The sequence below is a fragment of the Camelus ferus genome, chromosome 17 (genome assembly GCF_009834535.1).
Source record: "Camelus ferus isolate YT-003-E chromosome 17, BCGSAC_Cfer_1.0, whole genome shotgun sequence".
NCBI lineage: Eukaryota > Metazoa > Chordata > Mammalia > Artiodactyla > Camelidae > Camelus > Camelus ferus.
The window spans coordinates 43,044,217-43,060,627 of NC_045712.1; the positions used below are offsets into that span (position 1 = coordinate 43,044,217).

The 16,411-nt window shown below is 38.0% G+C and overlaps 1 protein-coding gene across 5 annotated transcripts in view; it reads right to left on the minus strand.

Annotated features, from left to right (window-relative positions):
• Positions 1-4,724: 4,724 nt before the first annotated feature.
• GOLGA4 (golgin A4) overlaps positions 4,725-16,411 on the minus strand; it is an 87,596-nt gene continuing 75,909 nt past the window's right edge. For 2 of the 5 annotated variants that reach the window (XM_014562311.2, XM_014562309.2), the window contains 3 exons: positions 14,122-14,208; positions 7,939-8,001; positions 4,725-5,438 (listed from right to left, as the gene is read on the minus strand). In XM_014562311.2, coding sequence (XP_014417797.2) covers positions 7,972-8,001; positions 14,122-14,208 — 117 coding nt within the window. In that variant the 3' untranslated portion in view covers positions 4,725-5,438; positions 7,939-7,971. Of the gene's footprint in view, positions 5,439-7,938; positions 8,002-14,121; positions 14,209-16,411 lie in introns of those variants that run through there. The other 3 variants (XM_006188344.2, XM_014562310.2, XM_032459243.1) reach the window with 2 other exon arrangements.

Consider the following 16,411-nt stretch of genomic DNA (forward strand, 5'->3'; position numbering starts at 1 on the left):
CTTGAAGACTTGGGAAAGAGGTGGCAAGGCCCTGACTATCCCAGGAGGTGGTCACTTCCAGGACGAATAGACCCTCTGACGGCAATGCTGGTTTGCAGGCCCAAGAACTCCTGAGTCTTCAACAGACACAGAGCCAAGGTTAAAGGAGGGCTTGCCCTGCACTCCACTCCAGGCCAGCACCCAGAGAGGTCTCTGCCCATCTCTTCTGAGTCTCCCTCTGCGCCCACTTCCAGCAGCAGAGGGGCACGTGTTCTGGCTCAGGCTGTTCTCTTCACGGTCTTCCTGCCATTGGTGGGGGTTGGTTCCAGGCAGTGGTGACCACAGTCATTAGCATCGTGCCTGTTTTTGTGGACAAGAGCATGTGACTTCAGTTCTGTTCAACTTGTACCTTTACCTGGTGCTCTTGCAGGCTAATAGTTGATAATTTCAGTCTCCTACGCTATTAACAAGAGACTGGCAATAGCCAATGTTTTTTCAGCTCTTACATGTTTCAGACACCATTCTCAGCATTTTATAAGTATGACTTTGATCTACAACCACCCTTAGACGCAGATGCTATTATTATTCCCATTTTATAGATGAGGAAACTGAGACTTACAGGTTAGATTCCTTGCCCAGTGAGTAAATAGCCAAGCCAGGACTCGAACCCTGGCAGCCTGGCCCCAGAGCATGCACTCTTAGCCAGCATGCAATGTTGCTTCCCCAGGACATCAGGGAAACTTAAGCGTTTTAAAGGACAGACTCTCCCTGGGCTTAAACTAATCTTCAAATCCCAACCTGGCTCAATCCCAAAGGAAATACATATCTAGGAAAGTAGGAATGAAAACAGGGAAGGGATTCTTTCCAGCTGTACTCATTTCCACTGCTGGGTCCCGATCAGCTGTGGGGTGTGTTACAAGTAACTGGTTCCTTAAAATATTAATATATGTAACTAATTGACTTATAAAAGTCCAGATTCTGCCCATAATTGTGTTCCCCTTGCTCCCCCACACTCCCATATGCCTTCTCAAGAGAGAAAGAGGTCTTTAAACATTTTCATAGTCTTAACATTTTTTTTTAATTGCAGAGAAAGAACTGGTACATTTTATCTTCTTTCTTAATTTACTCGTTCATCCATCATTCATTTATTCAACACATGCTTACTGAGTGCTTAACTCCAAATTCTAGGTCATGAGGATTTAACAGTGGACAAGGATAATGTGCCTGGCCTCCTGGTTTTCATTCTAGTACAAAGAAAACAACAGTTTTTACTGAGGGCAGGCAATACTCGATACCATGAAAAAAACTAAAGAAGGATGAGGAAATAGAGATTGGATGGAGGTGACCAGGGAAGACCAGTTATTACCACTACTGTGAACTAACAGTATATCCCTCTAGTTTATATATGCATACATTTATTAAAAGTATGTGTATCTGTAACTGTATGTAGAATTCCTTAAATCAATAATATACATAATGAATACATACGTGAACACAGAAGTACAATCACATGGTATAGGAGACCTGCTTCTGGGAGGACGGAGTAGACATCCGTCTCCCTGCTCCTCCCACTAAGTACAACTGAAAATCCTGGACACTGCAGATAAAACAAATGTAAGACTGTGAAAGGTGGAGAGGAGGAGGCAGACTGGCTAGGGAGCCTGAGACCTGAGGAAAGACATGCTGTGAATCCCCGAGGTTCTTCTCTGCCTTGCATATGGCAGCCTGGGAGCTGAAGACACTGGAGATGATGAATGCTCCAGCAAAGGACTAGGGAAGGGGCAGCCTGGCAAGATAGAAAGCTTTTAGACAACCACCCCTCTACTCCAGCCAAGCACCAAAAAAAAAAAAACACTCCAGCAAAAAACAATGTGACTCTCCCTCCCACCGCTGCCAGCAAATGCCCAGGGGGAGCCTAGACCTCTGACATCCGCCAGGCGGTAAGGAGGCACCCAAACTCATGCCAGGGTGATGTCAGAGCAGGCTGAGCAGCAGCAGGGACTTTCATCCCTGGTGGGTGGCAATGAGATCACCCCATCCCACTCGTCCCCATGGTGTCAGTGGGGACCAGATGGGAAGCCTGGACTTCCACCCCACCAGCAGCAACTAGGTCCCCTCCGCCTTCCTGCTGTGGTGGAAGAAGAGGAGGAGACCTAGAGAAGACTCGACTTTCACTACTACCCAAAGGTAAAGAGGTCACCCTGCCATGGTGTCAGCAGAGGCCTAGTGGGGCACTGTAACTCTGCACCTCCACCCAGCAGGGATGAGGAGACCCTCCCCACCTTCGGTGTCAGTGAAGGCCTAGTGGAGAATCTGGACTTCCATCCCATCCTTTAGCTGACAAAGATTTTAAAGCAGCCACCATACATATGCTTCAATGAGCCATTATAAACATGCTTGAAACAAATGAGAAAACAGAGCCTCAGCAAAGAAACAGAACATCTCTGCAAAGAAATGGAAGATATAAAGACCCAAGTGGGGGTTTTAGAACTGAGAAGTATAATGACTGAAATTAAAAACCCAATGGATGGGTTCAATAGCAGAATGGAGAAAACTTAGGAAAGTCAGTGAAGTTGAAAACAGAACAAAAGAAATTACTCAATCTGAAGAAGAGAGAAAACAGGATGGGAAAAAAAAAATAGAACAGAGCCTTAGGGACTTGTGGGACTACAACAAAGGACTGAACATGTCACTGGAGTCCAGGGAGAGGAGGGAAAGGGAAGAGCTGAGAAAATACTCAGAGAAAACTTCCCAAATTTGGCAAGTCATAAACTTGTGGATTCAAGAAGCTGGGCAAACCCTAACCAGGATAAACCTAAAGAAATCCACACCAAGACACACCATAGTCAAACTTGTAGAAACTAAAGACAATCATATTATCCTGCAACTTTTTTTTTTTTGCACAATGTATTAGTTTTCACTAGGTTATACTACAGTAACAAATGATCCTCTAATAATAACTATTTATTTCTCCCTCTTGTCACATGTGTAGTCAGCCCGTCTTCATTATCCCAGGGCCCAAGCTAAGGGAGAATCCGTATCTTAACCTCATGGCAGAGATAAAAGAGCAATGGCTGAACTATGCAAGGGCTCTTAAAACTGCTGCTCACATGTGCCAGAGGTCATGTCCACTCAAAACTCATTGACTAAAGTTACACAGGTAAACTCAATGTTAGTGGAGAAATGGACTCCACCCTCTCTATAGTGGGAACCGCAAAGTCAGATAACGAAGTATGTGGATGCATAATCCAAATACACGGAGGGAGAGAAGAACTGGAAACAATAACCCAGCCTACCACAGTCTGCTCACTGGGCCATAAATACTCATTTCCTTCCTAGTTGCCTGGAAAAGACATTCATCTCAAAGACTTCCCAAAAGTCTTACCCAACCCATAGCATCAGACGTTATGCCCAGGATCTCACGATCCACACCGAATCTTGAGCTAAATTTTCCTGTAAACCTGTGAATGAAAAAGACAAATTATCTGTCCTACCCACCCGCAACCTACAGCAGTAGAAGAGAAAGAGGGACAGACAGGGAAACATATTAGACATTCCCCCTTTGAAAGGGGAGAGCAGCCTTACCTGGGTGTGAGGTAATCAAGGGGCAACCTTCCTGAAGCAGGGGACTAAGCAGTTGGAAAAGTATGAGAGAGATACCCATCCCTCCATACTTGTAGTTGAGCACATTTAATCTGAGTAAAATTTTAAAGGGCTGTATTGTTTACTAAGTGTCATACATTCACGTTTGGTGTATGGACGTCCCTAGAAAGAACAACAAAACCCGACTAAAGAGGATCCCGAATTAAGGCCCAAGGAAACTGTTATTACTGCAGAAACAATGGCCTGGGGATGGAAGGAATGCCGCTGCTGCCTTGTCCACACCCCCACCTGCACCCCCCAGAGAGGATGCTTCAGGCATCGTTACTACAATTCGTCTCTGACACTGCACATCTGGGTGAAGCCCAGTTCGGAAATGTAGTGTTTAAGCATGTACTGACTCCGAATGTTCATCCTTGAGTCCTGTCCTCAGAATGTTGGGGGAAAGGTGCCAGACAAAGCTGGCGCACAGTAACCTGAAACGTGCCCGTGTTTGGCAACCAAAGGCTGTTGAGGGAAAGACAGGTTGCTTCCAGTTTGTTCTTTCAAATATGGACAATACGATCGTCATGGAGGACTGAAGGGAAGTGAAGAATTACACACAACCTAAATGATTAACAGTAGAGAAAACAGGGTTAAATGAGGGCATATCAAGGATAAAATATTATGCAGCAATTAAAAATAATTTCATAGGAATTTTAATAGGCCTCATTATAAACAAATATACATGCGTGTGCACATACACACACATATCCATTCACACATTAGAAAAACACTCCATGATTAAAAGCACTGAAGTAATAATCATGGTGAGTACTTGGTGGGGGTTCTGTATCATTTTCTCTTTTAGTTCCCATATCCTGGTGTCCAGAAATGTCTAAGTTTCAACAGAATCAAAGTCTGATCTACTCCCGAGACAAGAGGCATCCCCAAACTGGCAGAATCCTAAAACACACAGCATGAAGCGTTTCCTGTTTCCATCTTTCTTTTAACTCGGTCATGCTCATTTTGAACATAAAAAAATCCTTCTAACTGCTGAGCATTCAGCTCTCTTGACAAACAGCTCCTCATTGTTTTCACCCAGAAGAACATAAATTCTTAACTTCTGAATAGATTTCAACCTAAGAAAAAACACAATAAGCAAATTTTATATAGTAAATAAACTTTATTTATCTGTTCTTCCGAGATGACACTGCCAACAGTCACAGATTTCCGTACAATACAATTATGTATTGACTATTTACAATTTACAGTAGTATTTTTTCCTCTGAAAAATATAAGTACAAAAGCTAAGTAAACAATGAGGTACTGCCATTTGGATTTATCATTAAGTCATAGCTTAAAGAACTAGTCTTTAGCAAATATTCAACAAATCAATCTGGATAAAACCGTCAATTAAATGCTCTAATTTATCAGAAAAAAATCCACTACATTTCACCTCAAAATGTATTGCACAAGTCTTTTTAAGAAAAAAAAAATCACCCTAAAAATAAATAGGAAAGGCAAGCAGTTCTTTAAAAACAGGGACAAAAAGAATGGAAGAAAAGAACATTAAGTGAGCCCATAAATCAGATTAAGTTATTCAAAATATCTTTTAAACACAAAACTCTTCCCAACAAAAAAACTGAAGGAAAAAGAAGGGAAAAAAAAAAAACTATCGTCATTTCTCCACTGATACAATCTCTTTTAAAGGCAGCCTGCAATCATTCTGTGGGCCAAGGTCAGGTTTCTCTTGGTCTTTTGGCTACATGTGGGGCCTGAATAACAGCTTCGTTCTCTAAGAACAGCAAATGTGCAGTTTTCTGGGCTTGCCCCACACCAATCTTCCCATTCCTTCAGGATGAAGATCGGAGCCATGACTAGAAAAGAAAAAGGAAAAGAAGATAAAGAGAGAAAGGGAAAAAACAAAAACAAAACTTTTGAAGGTACCTTTTTGGGAGATTTGTTTTTTCAAGTTAAAATAAAATTATATCAAAAGTATATTCTCTGGTCTCAGGACTAAAGCAGAAATGTTCTAAATATTAAATCTTAAAGGACTCTTCTAAAAATTACTGTTCTTGGGAAGATCTGACTTGTAATCAGCAATCCTATAAAGCAGTATTTTTAACTGAAATCTGTAACTACAACCTTTCACCAGGTACTGAATGCTAACAGGTCATAATGAGAAAAAGCCAGGAGTAAACGTGCTGACATGTCAGAATCTCACAAGGATGCAGCCTGGATTCAAGGGCAGAAGAGGTTCTTCCCTTTTCCCTAAAGTGTTGCTTTTTCTACGTATTGCAGTCCTCCCAGGATGCTACGCTTGGCAGCAAAGGACAACAGCATTTTGGTGTGAAAAAGTTATGCCTCATCTGAAATTAACAAACAATTTTAGAAAACTTAAAATACTCTGAGACATGATGCCAAACTTTCCTAATAAGGTCTGTTTAAGCTGCTAAAAGCTAGTAGTATGAGGTTAAAAATGCATAAAAATAAACTACCAAATAAGATTAAGTAATAGAGATGAACTTTTCATATGCATTTTAGTAAAGAGAAAATGTTTTAAAATCTTAACTTGTACATGGATAATGTAATCCACTACTGATGATGTACTTCCAGTAGTTTATTATTTACAAACTCGCTCAATATCATGCTAGTCTTAGAAACCTAGAGAAGAAAAAGATCTCTGTGATATGTAAATCCCTTTGTCAGTTATTATTTTGAAACCTTAGCTTGTGCTGTTGCGGGAGAAGAAATTCATGCATGATTCAGCAACGCTGCACAATGTCAATGTCACAAGAGACAAAAAACAGGCGGGGAGAAGTTTTCTAGTTTAAAAGAGACTAGAAGAACATGACAACAAAATGCAATGTGCAATCTCTGAATAGATCCTGGACTTTAAAAAAGTATGAAAAACGTTATTTGGAAATCTGGGGAAATGTGAATATTCACTATTTATTAGATAACAGTATTGTATTTATATGAAATTTCCTGAGAGTGGTAACTGTATTGTGAATATGTAGGAAAATGCCCTTGTTCTTAAATATACTTGCTGAAATATTTAGTTCATGTTTGCAAGCAACTGTCTAGTGTCATAGAAGGGAACACTGTGTATGGAGAGAAAGCAAGAGTGAGAGCAACAGAGAAAATTTGGCAAAATGCTAATAACTGGTGAATATAGGTGAACAGTATATGGGTGTTTATGGTACTATTTTTACCAATCTTGTTTGAAATTCTTCAAACTAAAAGTTGAGGAGACAATTAATCAATCAATAGAAATGCTACATAGTACACCTTTCAAATGATACTATTTAAATATAATAATATATTAGCAAGCATGATGTAGTATTTATAATATGAAAGATAAATGTTAAGACTTATTGGGTTAGACATGGATTTATATGAGTAATGATAGTTTCAGATAATCACTAAGGCAAGTTAACTAACATATATTAGAAATAAAAATGACACTAAATGTAGGCAGAAAGGATATTTTTAAAAGGTTAAAAAATGCATATATTACCATTTTAAACCTTGATACTGTTAGTTGACTATTAGCTGAATTAATAATCATAGAATCTTTATTTTAATTATAATTAAGCCTTACTGACTGTGATCCAGCTTACTTGTTATTTGTGAAAATTCTAGCAAAGTTTGAGGTAAAGATGCACCCTAAATTTTTAGGGGGTGCTGAGTCATGCTTATAGCATGGATAATATGTGAGGTGATGGGAGGGGTGTTTAAATGTGTTCAAACACTTTGGATGTCTCCACTTCATTGTCATAATATGTCAAGTAGAAATGGCCACTCTCAATTAAAGCAGGCTGCCTAAAGATCTCCTAGGGACAAATGTGTTATTGTATGATGCTAGGAAGTAATAAAAGTGCATTTATTTAAAGTCAACTTTACTAGCGTTCATTATTTCAGACTAGCCTTGACTCTAAGCAGGCTTTTTGCAGTATTTTACATGCTGGTTTCATGAAATACATCACTGTAACCTAGAAAATGATTTTTCATTTCTCGCTCTCAATCTTTATTAACTTCAAAGACCATTCTTCAGAAAGAAAAAGCAAAAAGGGATAAACATAAAAATTTTGGGGGGATTCTTTAATAAAATTTCAAAGAGCAATCTTGAAACGTTCAACTACTACTTAAAGAACTAAAAGTTCCTAGAATTATGTAATATTTACTGGTGGTACTGATTATTAATCTATATATTCTTAATCTATAAAGCAAAATTAATAGAAATCCCTATATTAACCCATAGCATAATCATATTTTCATTAAACAAAAAAGCAAAAGAATTCCAGCAAAATGGTTAGTATCATGCAATACATTTGATTTTTGCACAAAAGACACAAGACATTATTCTTCACTCACCACATGCTAACTAAGCACAGACTGATGGTTTACTCAGAAGATACCACTGCGAGGTGAAGTATACTACAAAGCCAGGAAGAAAAAAAGCTTATTGGGTTAGTTTTAAGACTTAACACAGAGATTATATGTGTATAGAACTTCAAAGGCTTAAACAGAATGTACTTAAATTTTTCTTACATCTCCCCAAATCAAGAAAGTATAGGCTAAGGAAACTGTAACAGCTCCCTCCCATCCTGAGGAAATAAAACACTACGTGGCAGAGATTTTACTTAGAACTTAAATTCAAAAACTTAAACAACACAATTATAGATGTACTTCACATTGTAAGTACATATCTATATGCTAGAATTAAGTAGGTTGTGGTTATTTGGTTTGTAAAAGGACTTCTTTCATAATTCCACTAAAGTACACTTTAAAATTTGATTTATATAATCTTAATTTACCATCAAAAGTTCTGGGAGGAATGTTGCTGAATGTGAATACAGTATGTCTATATGTTGAATTATCATTCCTAAAATATGTCAATTTAATCAGTAAATAACTCTCCTGTAACCCAACAGTATATCAGCGATGGTTTCAGGAAAGATGACCCAAACCAAAGTTTCTATTCAAAGGGACCCAATCTCTGTAAACACAGTTCTTACTGTAGCAAACTTCTTAAATAAATTCTATACCCTACTTAACATGGTCACAATCCAAGATTACTAATTAGCTTCCTGGTTTGCTTTAAAACAGCATCAGCAAAAACAGGGGTTGTTTATAACATCTGAGTCCATTCTTAGATAGTGTGACCAACCTCAGAAGCATCATTTTATTTATCTTTTAATTTAACGTGCAGTTAGTAAGCAGCAGCAAAATCAAAAGACAAATTAGAAAATAGTATTTGCAATACACACACACAATATGGCTAATATCCTATTGGAAAACTTGCAGAAGTATGCAAAATATATGTATGTTCCCTGTGTCTATGTTTGTTAAGGATTGAAAAACTGAAATAATCTAAGTCTCCATGCGTGGGAAACTGATAAACTAAACTGTAGGACATTCATATGATCATATAATCAACCATTAAAAATAAGGTAAATCAATTTGTAATGAGGTGGAACAATATAAAAATATATTAAATGAAAAACGCAAGTTGTTGCATACTCTCATTTTCATAAAACAAAGTACTTAAGTGATAAAAGAATAATTATAAGTATATAATTATAAGCTTAGAACACCTGGGAACCTTCACCACACTATCAGCAGACGTGATCTCGGCATGGTGGAAACAGCTGGGAGGCTGAACATCATGAAGGTCTCCCTTTCCATGTAACATGTTTCTAAACTGTTTGCGATGTTTTTTCGCAATGATCACATATTACGTAATTCTTACAAAATCAAGAGGCAAAACCACTTTAAAGATAACTAACACGTATTTTTTGTGTGCAGTATTTTTCATTATGCATCAGTTTTATTTGCATTTGTTTCTTGAATCCACCTTGCCCACACCTACTGAGCCCATGCAAAAAGGGAAAGGCCAACCTCCACTGGAATGGAGAACTTTGTACGTAACAATGCTGAAAAGTTCTGATGATTTTATTAATTTGGAGGAGATTTAAAAGACCCCAACCAAAGGGAGAGAAGTGAGAAACATTATCTTAAGTACAAGACTGGTCCAGAATAAGGACTGATCAAGAACTTGACACAACACAAAGGATCAGCATAAAAGCAAAGCAAAAACGCCAACAGAAGATCAATCTTTAAAAATGACTAGAGTGGATGGGAAATGAAAACGAGCCAAATCTTTTTCATCAGAAAAGAAAAATTTCTTTTAATGGAGTCATCAGGAAAATAGTCATTTAGGTTGAACGTGTCATTAAGTTTGCTAGCACGCTAAAGGGAAAAGTGTATTCCTAGAAATACTTCTTTAAAAATTAAGACTTCTGTATAACAAAAGAACCTGTCAATTCCAAGAGATGATTTAGCACCCAATTAAGATAAACTTTTTTACTGAAATTATTCTAAATAAATAATACTCTCCTTTAAGAAAAAAAAAAGGTCTGATGGTGTACTTCTAGGGCAGTCTGGCTCAGCAAAAAACAAGCCAATGACTTCTGTATTCACTCTCGCTTCCACCCTGCTCCTCAAATATCCCATCTACTAGCCATCTAAACTACCTAGACCATCACAAAACAAAGTATCAGACACAATAAGCTAAAAACTGAAAGGAGGAAAAGGGCTGCTCTAGGGAAGACAGAGGTATATGCATATTAAATGTGCACATTCTTTAGCTTCTGCCCAGTTACGTGAGACAAGTTTTTTCCCACTTGAAACAAATCTAAAACTTTAAAATTTACAACCAACTTAATACTTTAGAGGAAAAGAAACCTTAGGGATAGAATAATCCAACACACTTGTTTTACCAGTAACGGCCAGAAACATGAAAAGGGTTTGCTCAAAGTTACCCAGGGGCTGAGCTGTTAAGAGCTCTCACCACAGCCAAGCGACACGTGGCTGGCACTCTGAGGTGCTGAAACTGGAGATGGGACATTTTGTGAGCTGGCATCATTCCTACAAAACGACTTGAGTGCTACACCGAGGTCTCCATGATTTATCTTACACACATTATTAGTTTACCTTTCCAAGTCTCATTTTCTAGGGAAGACATATTTCTACGTGGTAGTCATTAGCACAAAGCCCGGTGCAGGCACTGTATGTACTTTGATTCCACAGCAGTCCTAACAAGATAATGTTAGTTCTGTGAAGAAACAGAGGCTCTGAGACTTGTCAAATGAATGACTTCTCTACACATCGTGACCCTCCTATAAACCAGACTTTCATTATGCCCTATAATTTTATCTTACTTAACAACGGTTTCTTATCTACAAAATATATTCTTAAAATTAGTTTAAACTCTGAAACCACTTATTAAATGATAACTGTTGTATTCTGTAATGGGTTTTTAGTTTTGTTTGTTTGTTTGTTTGTTTGTTTTTTTCAAATAAAGAGTATAAAACTCCCTGAGGGGAGGGGAGATTTAGCAACAAAGGGATAAACTGAAAAATACCTTACCAGCAGTCATGGAAAGTTTCTGATCAATGCCACAAAGCAAATACAAAATCATTAGGGTCATAAAGCAAAGTTTTTAGAATGGATTCCTCCTCTAATACCTGCTAAATAATGCAAACACTGATGTGGGCTGCACACTGTCAGCACAAACTACAATCCACACTCTCTGTCAAGCATCCCAAATACAGGGGATAGAGCTCTGCAATGCATCGGGGGTTGTTCAGTTTACTTTTTTTACCAGCTTTGCAACCCCTAAAACCTAAAATAAAACGTAAAATAAAAAAAATTCACTGCTGTTGATTTGAATAGAGGGGAAAACTGTAGCTGCACAGTTACAACAAATTACAGAAACAGTCCATCTGGAACACACATTTAAAGCTAAGTGACTGAATAGTTTTTAAATGATTATTTAATAAACTCCTAAAGAGCCTTTGTTTTCTATGCATTTATGTGTCTTTCTATTGGACACTTTTATAGAAAAAGGGAAGTCACTATTCTTAGCAGCGTTTTGCTCTAATCAGCCGCAGCTCACTGGGATATGAAATAAGTCGTAATTTCTTTGAAAGCCTTGTTCAAAGACAGTGATTCTTATTGCTCATTTTATGAATGACAGCTATCTTAAGGCAAATGTGACTCCTGCTTCAACCTTCTCAATCAACAGTAATCCTAATTTTCCATCAAATAAGGAAACAATCATGAGTCACCCTATTAAGTGCCAAAAATCTCTTTATACTGACAAAAGGAGACTCAGATTGATAAAAGTTATCTTTGGGGACCTCCCTCATTTTGAGCTCACTATAACTCATTTCATATTTCCTAAGCATCTGTTTTAATTATTTGAATTATATTACTTGGCCACATCTCTTATGCACGTACAAATGAATGGTTGCTCTCTCTTCCCCCTAAAATTAAAGGTTCTACAAGATCAGTAACCGTATCTTCCATGTCTTCAATCTTCCAGTATTCGCCATAAGCAGTAAAAGAGTAGGTGACTGTTGACAACTCATTCATCAAGTAAAAGATAACGATGGATGAGACTTTGCTTAAAACAGTAGAGGAAAGAGTAGGACTTTCTTTCTGGGCAGGTCAGCCTCTGGGATAAGGGAGGATTATTTCAGGAAGGGTCATTCACTGTTTCATCCTTATCTAGAATGAATATTTTATTCAGGAATAAAGAATATATAATGTTTTCCAAAGACTTCTTTTTGGTTAAACTAAAAAAGAAAGAAAACTGGGGACCACAACAGGAAGGGAGATTTGGGCTCAAGATAAGTCAGACTTTTTGTAAGAAACACATATTGCCCCTGTCTGCCTTAAAAGGTTTTTACATGGTTCACTGTTTACATGTAATTAATTCACTTAGTGTCCTTCGAGGCAGACCAGTCTCTGCACATGTGTACTGGGTGAGGGGGAATATTTTCTACCATACTTGCCAAAGCTGTGACTTAGGATGAATCTACACTACATTCAAATCCTGACAAATGTAGCCCAAAAGTAAGAGGAGAGTTTGGCCATACCCCAACATCAAGGTAATAAAGAGGCCAGGGAAAATGAACAAAGGTAATAAAAGCTTTTTATTTATGTCATTTAAAAATATTCCCTTAAACTAGACCATAATGACAGAATCGTGTCAACAGGCTAGCCTGCACTAGAGATTTTTATTTTCACAAAGACACAGCTGTTTAACTCAGTGAAGAGGAAAACTGCTCTGAATGACTACAGATTACAGAATTAGATGTTTGTTATAATTTAAAACAATATTCTTGCTACTGATGAGGGGCATCCTTAAAGAGACACACTTCTTCATCAAAAATGTCTACAACCAGTATTAACTATAGAGGCATGACAGTATTTTTCAGACCATGAGATACCAGAGAGAGATGCTTTACAAAAAGCAATTAAATGCTCACCAAAATAACTGCAACTGTCCCAGAAAATATACAATAGGTAAATAATACAATATACAACAGAGTGTTGGGACAAAAGTCAGGAATGCTGGGATGACCTTAAAGGAAGCCAGGAAGAGGTCAGAATAGGCAGTGGGTCAGAGGAGAGGAACTTCATGAACGGCTGGTAAGTGCTGAGGGCATTGAGCCTGGAGGGTAAAAGCCTTCCATCCAGGCCATCTCCAGGTTTTTGGTTGAGTTCTGTGGGTTAGAACCAGAACAAACGGGGGACGGCAACACAAAGGGAGATGTGGGCTCAAGATGTCAGAATTTTTGTAAGAAATACAGTCTCTAGGTAAGATGGGGTGCTCTGAGAGGTAATTACTTAGTGACTTGGTCCTTCTTACTGGAGATACGCAGACACAGGCCAACCCATCAGTGAAGAGGAGATCTTCGTTTGCTTTAAATAGAAAGGTGAAAAGAACAGCAGTACTGGAACATGACGTGGTAAAGGAATTGGGGAGGAGATGTGGAAGTGCTGCGGGTACTAGCGAGAGGAAAAGGAAGCACAAAGAGAAAGCCAGGGGCCAGACACCAAGCAGTCACAAATTGCACACTCTGCTTAGAGAGGATCTTCTTACTGAATTATGTGTCTAGGGCAAAAAGAAGTTAGGAATGGGGAATTCTGCGGAATTTATGAAGTTTGCGTTTATTTCATTTCAATCACAGCTGACTTCACAGAAAAGTTTCTACTAATTCAGTTATCCACATTTCCCTTCCAGGGAATACGTCAAAAAAAAAAAGCTCAAAAATGCATAAATTCTTTTACTCAAGACTTGTTGTATTTGGAAAACAACTGAAGTAGAACAAGGAATTGTAATCTATAAAACACCTAACATCATAATATAATTTGGTTTAAAAAATTACTACTGGATGCACCAGAACAAATGCCTTTCCCATCCTTCCCATAAAGAGCCCAAGTTCTGGGAATCCCATACAGCATATATAGGTGTCAATGCTTATATATTATTAAACAGGATTGTTCTTTCCTTGAGGACATCCATTCAGATTTGCCCTCTGTTTAATTTTCTTAATGCAGTTGCACTCTTATTTTTCGGGCTATGGTACAATAAAAATTAAAACTTAAATTTCTTTTGCCAACTCAAAGTCTTTGTAAATGAGACAGAATGTAAACAGATGAGATAAAGTCATCTTCTAGCCATAGCTTACTTTTAAAGCTTACCATTAGCCGAGCATCTTCTCTTTCCAAAATTTTCTGAGTCTGATCATCAGGAAACTTCAATACAGTGGTTATAACCTTTGCCATGGTCTACAAGAAAGACAAGAGGCCATCACTAGACAGTGAAGCAGATGAGGTCTCAACCCATTCTGACATGTTCTGCTGGTGGGATTCTTTAGTGCTCTCAATGGAAGCCACGACCAAAGAAGTATGATGTGAAGGTATTAGACAACGAAATGACAGCCAGCACTAGAATTTCAATTTGAAAGAACCTCTCACAACGTCTAGGTTGATATTACTTGAAGAAGATGCATTTACAATAGCATGAAGCTATATAAAGTTCTAATGCTCTTGGCCCTTTGTCTTAGTAAGACTTAAAACTTTGTTACTCATTCATTTTATAAGGCTTTTTATTTGCAGAAATCTATCCAGTAAGTATTGTATTGCCAAAACATATGCTCTAAATAATCAGAATTGGATACTCCCAAGCTCAGCTTGAACTAAATCACATCATATATCTCATAAACACGGGCTACTGCATGAACATGAACATGCTTATAGGTATTTTTTTAAGACATGCAGCACATCAGCCTAATAAAAATACAAATTACATTTTAAATAAACACAAGATGCTTTGTTTGGTAGAAAACAGGATGAATCAAAACATTACACATGGTGGCTTGCAAAACAAGATCATAAACTGTGCAGATCTAAATAAATATACCGTAAGTCAGACTGTCACCCATAAGCTCGTGGAAAATTCTCCTCAAAGGTTGAAATTCCCTATTTTGTATCAAGATGAGATGTTTTGAGGGAGACAGAGAGGAAAGAAGATAGCACTTATGAAATGAGTAGGATAACAAGTTTAGTGCTTACATACAAATTCAGGCATCAGTGCTTTCCAGAGGACCAGCGGTACTAGTCTCTGTAGCAGGAGAGGACTACAGAGGATGGGAGGCTCACCCAGAGAACTGACTCTAACATGCTTTGTTCACAGTCACCAGACTGTGTGTGTGTGTGTTGGAGGGGGAGGGGTGACTGCAGAAGGTCACTGAGAAAAAGACGACATAATAGAGTTAACCGAAAATTTTAGGAACTCACATCATTAGAAAAAAAAGTGTAATTATTTCCAGGAAGAAAAGGAACTAATGGCTTTCAAACTTCTATTATGCGCTAAGCCCAGGCAAGGGACTTTACAAATTTCTAAAACTCACTTCAACTAACATATCAACTAATATTTCTCAACCAAAAACCCCATAAAGATTTTTGCAAGATTTTTGTTTCAGACCTCTTCCTTCCTTTTATCTTGGCCTCTCCCAACTTGATGATTAAAAAAATACTGTTTAAACAACTTAGTTCTAGGAGAATTCGATAGCATTTTACAAAAACTCTCATCTTAGTATTGCCTAGATAGAACAGAATCTTCTGTGCTAAACTCAAGTCGAGAAACCAAGCAGACATGTGGCGTCAAACAGCAAGAGAACTATGAAGTAGTAACTATTTCAGTACTCTTTTTATTAGCTCCCTGGAATTTTAAAGTGGTTTCAAGTATACTATCTATGAAGACTGTTTTTAGGTAGTACCAAAAATCTAAAATTCTGAGATTCACAGTTATAGGGAACATTTCTTTTAATTTCAAAAGCTATCAAATTCAAAGTACCCAAAAGTCCATTTATTTTCACTATGAAACCACATATTCATGTATGTATGAGCATGTCTTGGCAGAAAAAAAAAAAAAAAAAAAGAACTGGCTACTTGCCTATTCACATTTGGAGACAATGTTAAACGGGAAACCCACCTCTACATTCATCAGTGATGCTGAATATGCAGCCAGTAAAGACTGAAAGCTCGTTGCTGGCTTACCAGAAAACACTTTTATGGGAAGCCCAGGCTCTTTGCCATACCATGGGAAAGAAATCCGACTGTCTACTCTACATACACTATCCTCAGGCCCTGGGAAGTGAGGACAAGTTCAAATGAGCAACCTGGTTGAGAAGTGGCCTCTCCTGCCAGGTATTCGTTAGGGAGAGGCTTCAATAAAGGTTAGAATGAGAAATACTTTATACTGAAAAGGAGAACAGGCTGAATTTCAGTATCAGTAATAACATGGAGGATCAAAACCCAAGAAAAAGAAACTGCAAGGACAGAAGAAAGAAGAGGAGCTTCCTTAACTTCACACTATAAGAATGTATGTCATACATGTGGTCTGAAAAACAAATCCTCTGCCTCAAAAAATAAGGAACACTGTGTGCAAAAGCCGATGAAGAAAGACAGGTGGGATGACATACAGATC